At 42.0% G+C, this 7,293-nt stretch overlaps 1 protein-coding gene across 1 annotated transcript; it reads right to left on the bottom strand.

The window, feature by feature from the left end:
* Positions 1-6: 6 nt before the first annotated feature.
* Positions 7-5,609, bottom strand: ENPP4 (ectonucleotide pyrophosphatase/phosphodiesterase 4). Its single transcript, XM_005430605.3, has 3 exons — positions 4,751-5,609; positions 3,769-3,939; positions 7-1,373 (listed from the first exon to the last, which is right to left on the bottom strand). Exons 1-3 carry the CDS (start codon positions 5,571-5,573, stop codon positions 1,009-1,011), a joined length of 1,359 nt encoding a protein of 452 aa, XP_005430662.1. The 5' UTR covers positions 5,574-5,609; the 3' UTR covers positions 7-1,008.
* Positions 5,610-7,293: the final 1,684 nt, after the last annotated feature.

The raw sequence follows: 7,293 nt of genomic DNA, 5'->3' as shown, positions 1-7,293 counted from the left end.
CTCAAGCATTATAGAGAATTTATTTTTAAATTAAGATCTGCTAACTTCCTCCTTTTAATTTCCTAGGTTTAAAATGTAAGTTTGAAATCCTTGCTTGACGACATGCACATCAAACTTTCACTTGTTGCTTTTTGGCACAACAGCTTTCAAGAGACAGTTATGAGCTGGTACACAGGGCAGAACCACCTTTATCTCAAGACAACCTTCAGCAGAATTTACTCCTGAGAAATTTTTGATAGGGTTCAGGAGCAGTGATTTTACACTACAGGTGATGAAACTGGGTAATTCAAAGACTCCCAGGTTAAACTGACTTTCTTGAGATAAGGCAGTAGTGCCATCCTAGCTGGACCTGTGCATCTAAGTCATCCAAAGACACATATCCAGAAATGCCAGAGCCATTTGCCCAGGCTTGTAAGTGCTAAACCACATAGTTTATTGCTCAAATAGAAAAGATATGCACCAGTTCTTTAATCACTGACTTCTATTTTCTTTCTCAGAAATTTCTTACTATATTGCTGACTTAGGTTAGAAACAGAAGTCTCGCATCTTCTCTTTCCCCAAATTTAAGGGCACATCAGAATATACTCTCTAAACAAAGCTAACTCCTAACTCTCAACAAAATTTTTCTTTCCAACACAGGTGCAAGAACACTAAAAGTAGTCAATATTAATTTAATACAAAAAAGCAATTCTCATTTACAAATATTAAAATTCACTTTTTCTATTCTGGCTAGTCACACTCTGGAGTCTCCTTCTGAAAATGTTCAGAGGCTTAAATGAAAAACTAAGCATCCTTATTTTGTTAAGAATCTCTTCCAGTAAAAAGCCGCCTGTTCACCATTTGGTTATGAAAGTATTTTTATATTACACTAGTCACACAAATCAGCAGGGTCTGGCTGTACAGTATTTTACACAGATAAAGTGCATAAACAAAGAATGCCATCCAGTGCAAATTGAAACTGTTTTCCTGAAATCCCAAGGTAGGAAGTGAGGCTTGGCTCCCTCCGCGCTATCCAATCAAAGGATCATCGTCATCGCTCTGTAACTGGAGCCGGGCAAAGGGCCGGGAGGGAGCCACTCTGTTCTTGGAGATGATGATGATGCAGGTGAAAGTGCTCAGCACCATGAAAACCCCGATGACGATCCCAATGGCCTCAGGCACGCTGATGCACCACTGGTCAGCCAGCAGGCACTTGGTGTTGGCGAAGGTGCCGTTGTGGGGCCGCGGGGTGAGCCCCAGCACGTGACACATCATAGGGTAGATGTCCACGTTGGCCAGGCTGCCGTGGCTGGAGCTGCGCCGGAAGGCCGGACCGCGCGCGGCCAGGAACGGGTGCATGCTGGGCAGGGCGTTGTCATAGCCGTGGTCCCCCACTGCAGCAGGGCAGAGCACACAGTTAATGTCACAGCCTGTGCTGCACAGCCACTGCTCCCCTCCCCATCTCCCCCGCCCCCAAAGCACATGTGCTCACCAAAGGTTAATGCACAACATAAAAGCAGCTGTTGGATCAACCGCAGAAGGAAGCCAGAGTTCCTTCCCTCTTCTCCCAAGCCCCACAAGTTTTTTCCCATACTGGCCTTTCCCCATGGTTCTCCCTCCTATTAATCTCTTTTCCTTTCAGTGCTTAACATTTCCAGTGTTCCCCTTTCCATTTTTCATGCCAGAGTTGAAAAGGAGGTTGCCATTCCACAAGGAGTCAGTAGATAGAATGCAAATTTTTAGTCCTCAGATTTTGGAAAGTCATCTCTCCTTGCAGAGTGGATGCTTTGATTACTTATTAAAAATCAGGCACCTTTCCCTTGATAGTGCTCAGTTTGAGCATATTAAATACCCTCAATTCATGCTTATCAGAAAAAGTACTTCAGCTGAAGGGACACCCAGAGAGTCAAAACCAAAAGACAAAGAATGTGCCTCTGGCAGGCACACAGCAAAACCTTTGTGGCTAAAAGGTCAGGAGAACTTGAACATCTTGGTAGGTTTCTAAGACTATAAACAGCTAAAGAGCAGCCATTGTCAAATTTCCTAACAGCATTCCTGAAAAACCTGTCCAAGGTGCCAGAAGTCTCACAGCACAGTATCTGAGTGACTGCATTTGAGTCCATTTCTTAGTAACAGTGCAGTAATATCCCTGAGAACTGTTTCCTTGGGTGTGTCCCTGAAGCTTCTGATGCAAAATATCCAGATTACAACTGATTATGTCACACTCACCACTTCAGTGAGCTTCCTCTAGCCCTTTTTAATGTTTTCCACCATTCTGTTTGTTACCACATCTTGTTTGTTTTGACTCACGTTTCTGGATTGTTTTCCCTGCCTTTTACTACTTGTTTGTTCTGAACAGAGCAACTCCAAGTTCCCTCTCCAATGACATTCCCATTTTTTCACCTCTGAAGTAGGATTCTGGTGTGAGGAGTTACTGGTACACTTGCACTGTGCTGCCACTTTGTCCGTGAAGACAATAAACCTTAAACAGGCTTTTAGGCTAAAACCTCCCCTGCCTGATTCTGGGAAGCCTTCACAAATAAACCTGTTTTGAAAAGAGATTTACTTCAACTGATACAATGCTGTTCCTTATAAATATTCAATTACTAACTATTTTTAAGTACATGAAATTGAATCTAAGCAGAAACAAGAAAAAGAGAACTCCAATCAGAGAACACCTGTGCTATGTGTTGCCAAATTGAAGATAATTGTAGCAATTCTGTGGGGAAATTAAAATATAAACACACTCTGCATTAAGAAGTAGTACTTCTATACGAATACTGAAAAAACCTGAACTTAATTCTGCAAAGGGCAGACAGTAAAATCAGACAAACTGGGTGCAACCAGGATTTTACACCACTCAACACCCTGTGTCTAACAGCAGTTGAACAGGGAAGTATCCAGGAGGGATATCCCTGACCCTACCAATCAGGCCGAGCTGTTGACTGCTCAGAAACTTCCCCAGAAGTTGGTACTTCTGTATTTAATTGTTATTAATGGATTTTTCTACCAAGAATCTGTCTAATCACTTTCTGAACACACAGACACTCTGAGCCTTCATCTGCAACCAGAATTACTGGCTGAATTTTCATACTATTAAAACAAGGAAATCGATCTGGAGTTTCTTCTTTGAGATACGCTTTCATGTGACTGTTGCATTTTTTCTATAAATTATCCATGCCTCTTGTCTGCCAAAAAAAAACCCTGCATATGGAACACCTGGAAATATATACACATATACATACACACACACACAAAAACATATATATGTATGTGTAATTTGACATTCCAGCAGGAAGAAAGTGCACAGCATAGCAAGACACTGAGAAGTGACACCTGTTGAGTTCTGTCTTTCAAACATGCTGCTGTGTTCCTACTATTTTTAGTATTTCCTGCCATTTATTTTCATTCCCTAGAACACGTACTGTAATATTAAATGTTGTGTGTTGCATGATTCAATTTATGCACTCCTACATATGTATTTTATATACAATAAAAAGTTAAACCACACTCCAGGAAAAGCTTGAGACAGACTGCAAACCTGCCTAAGATAACTCCGACTATTAAGTCGAACATGTCAAAGTGTTTCAGCCAATAGAATATTCCCCATCTCCTCCTCATCTGTTAAACACTCCAGGCTCAGGCTGAGAATAGTCTAGAAAATACTGCACTATTCCTAAACCTGCACAGTGCCAGGACTCCCCTCACTAAATGAGAACCATCCTGCAGCTGGCTGGAACAGAAACAAGGCAGTTTACCCACACAGACCACAGAGGAACACACACTTACACTTGGAAAGGGACTCGTTCTGTACAATTGTCCAGCCTTCATCCGCAACCAGGATTATGGGCTGGATTCTCTTGTGATGGCGATAATGGAATCTGTCTGGAATTTCTTCTTTCAGGTAAACCTTCATGTGACTGTTGCAATTTTTGAGTAAGTTATACACATCTTCTTTGTCTGCCAAGGAAAATACTGCATGTGAAACAGCTGGAAATGAACTCCTGTTTACTACAATTATCTGTCATTAAACCCAAGATCCATTATTTCAAAATAATTAATAGTAATTTTAAAAAAACAATAGAAAAGTAGTTTTTTGTGTCCCTTAAAATATGTTGCAATGGTTGAGGTGAATTTCAAAATTTGCTTTCATTTTAAATCAGACTCCTCCCAGATGTGGGTTTGGACCTTCAATTCATCATCTGGGCTTGAAGGGCAAAATTCAAGCAGAGAAATCAAAGAGAAAGCAATCACCCCCTCAAGTAGTCAATATTTTATCCAATGCAGTACTTTTATTTTTTTTTAATTCATGGTACAAAATCTTAGGTTTCACTCCCAAAAACAGAAGTGGTAAAATGAGCAAAGTTGGGACTAGATTCTTACTTGGAAATTTACACAATGACATTTTTTATTCTGAATAAACACATGGGTTTATTTTATGCTCACTGTGAATCACAGCTGCATAGACTAAGTGAGCAGGCAAACTAAGTACCTACCTACTTTCTCAACCACCTGTACCAGGGTCATCCTTATCAGCCACAGCAATTTCACAAGAAACTCTCCTTGTCCCACTGATTGCCAAAACAAACTTCCCAATAAAAATAAACCATCATTCTTTAGCTTACTCCTTATGTCAAAGTTTTGCAACATGAACTCCATAGGTTTTGCAAAAGATTAGAACAGTCTAGCATACTGTGTACTTTTTAGAGGCAAGATAAACAAGATTTAATTCTCAGTATATGCCTTAAAAAATAACCAAATGCAAACATACTCTGCCTTGGCAGCACTGCAGCAACAGGAGTCCTGTCTATCAGGGTGTAGTTATTGCGCCCGAGGCATTCGTCCAGGACAATCAGCTTCTCTGCAGAGCAGGAGGCCATTCCATGGTCACTTGTTATGATGACATTTACAGTGTCCCACAGGCCCGATGCCTTCAGCTTGTTCATAAGGAAACCAACATGTTTATCCACTTCTTCCAACACTCTGTGCATGTTCTGGGTGTCACTTGGGCCATACTTGTGCCCACTTGCATCTGGTTCTTCCCAGTAGAGCACAGCAAAATTGACCACTGGGTCAGAGCTGTTCAGCCACTCAACAATTCTCTCCACTCTCTCCTCAAACTTCACGGAGAAGTTGTACTTCATGAAGAAATGAGGGGTTGTGTTGTTGATTTTTACATCACTACCGGGCCACATTGCAGCAGCACTTGCTCCCTTTCCCTGTTGTTGGTTTGTTACCCAAATTGGAACTGCATCATTCCACCAGAAGGGATCTGAATCGTTGAACTGTGAAAAATTTTTCTTGGCATCTGCATCGTACATGTCATTAGCCACAATGCCATGGCTTTCCTCATATAAACCTGTCACTATGGTGTAATGGTTTGGGAAGGTCTTGGTGATGAAAGTATTCTTGACTTCTTTTACAAGCACACCATCCTCAATGAATTCCTGGAGATGGGGAAGTTTGTAGGTTTCCAAGTAGTCAGCCCTGAAGCCATCAAAAGAGACGAGGAGCAACTTGGGTACCGAGTCACCAGCTGAGCAAGCACAACAGAGGAGGATTCCAGCAAAAAACAACATCAACACTGAGCTCATTGTGGAGACTTTGAAGTGCTTCCAGCAGGTAATCAGATGCACCTGAAAAATTTAAACAGACAAGGATGTAACCAAAACAATTCTACTGTGACCAGTTTAACTAGCTATACATTATATACATCTTCTTTCTAGAGGGTACTTTCAAAACACCCAGTCTAAACAATCACTCGAGTCAACAGTGGATTTCCCTACTGACTTCAGAGGTTTCTCACATATTGTCAGTTTTTCATTTATTAAATTAAATGTGCAATGATGTTTTTTCCACTGAAGACTAAATGAAAGGAAGAATTGTTTTCTTTTGATCAGTTACTCCATTGTTGTGTGTGTCCTATTCAAATTCTACATTCCAAGACAGAAAATCAGTATTTTTCCTCATGTTCAAGCACAGGCACAAGCACTTGAACAGCTCCAGACCCACATTTAAGAGTTCTTTGCAGCCCTAAATTCTTATTGCACATCACTGTTAACATCAGAAGCCTTTTTCCTACTATAATTGGAGTTTTCCTTTTTTATCTTATTTTTCCCTTTACGGTTTCCACATTCTAAGAGTTGCTGGAAGACTTTTCAGCCTTTCAACAGTCCCATTTACTCATTGCTCATTCCATACACAGAATTCTCAAGAGTAACTTCTCCTTTTCTTCTAAGCTGTTCTACATCTACCATAACAGCATTTAAACCTGTCCTTTTTACACCACACTTTTCTCTCTATAAAAAAACCAAAATTAATAACCTTAGCTATGAGGTAAGTATTTCTCAGCAAAGAATTAATGATTATGAGTGCCAGGTACAATCTGTAAGCTTTGACCCTCTCTTAATGTATTATGTGTGACTTAAGCACATTGTTTAGGGAGCTACAGAACGATGCTCTCAGTCTTTAAAAGAGGAAGTGAAGCTGCAGGTTTCACAAAACCTGCAATGTTGTTAGGCAGTGTATTTGCTTCTCAAGAAGAGCCCCATTCCAGCAATTTTTCCCTTTCTGTTTCTTTTATCCTTTATCTTCCTTTATGTGCAGACAAACTGTGATTCTAGGAGGCACAACAGCTGCCTTCCCAGCATTTTTAACATCAATCCTTCCCGCAAGCTCCTTAAAACGGCAGGTTTATTTTAAAGGCGTAAAGAGCTTTAATGTTAGCTGTAGCTTTAGCAGTGACGGGAATTCAAAGCACGGGAAGCCACCCCCCGCCCCGGTCTCCTGCAGTTAAATTGTCTGCAGAAGATACAAAAGTTACAAGGATTGTCAAAAAACGGCATTAAGGCATCTCTTAGCACCGAGGACTTGGAGGACACACGCATTTAAAGAAAAAGGAGAAAAGAAATGGGAAGCGCAACGGAGCGGCGAGATCCCCCCTTCGATGCTGTCAGGTGCTTTAGAAAGCAGAACCAGAGTTTTCCACAGCGCAGTAAGAGGCAAACCCGCGGCGTTCCCTTGGAAATGCTCCGCAGCTGCTCAGCACTGCTGTTTTTATACACAAGTGGCACATTCTAACCAAAAACTAACTGCCCCAGGCAAACCCAGCAAAGCAAGCCAGCTGTGAAATACCACCAACACTAGCCCACCTGCCCCCGGACCTCCCGACCAGGTTTTGGAGTTGCTCGGCTCGGTCAGAACGGAGGTTATTCCGCCTGCGCAGCGCGCACACGCGGCACCGCCGACCAACCGGGCGCTCCGGGTCGGTTTCCCCCGCGCCCGTCCCTCACCCGCACTCGGACCGGGCTCACC

The sequence above is a fragment of the Geospiza fortis genome, unplaced genomic scaffold (assembly GCF_000277835.1).
Source record: "Geospiza fortis unplaced genomic scaffold, GeoFor_1.0 scaffold52, whole genome shotgun sequence".
In the NCBI taxonomy this organism is placed as follows: Eukaryota; Metazoa; Chordata; class Aves; order Passeriformes; family Thraupidae; genus Geospiza; species Geospiza fortis.
The sequence above is the reverse complement of the archived record's forward strand: the minus strand, read 5'-3'. Positions and strand labels throughout refer to the sequence as shown.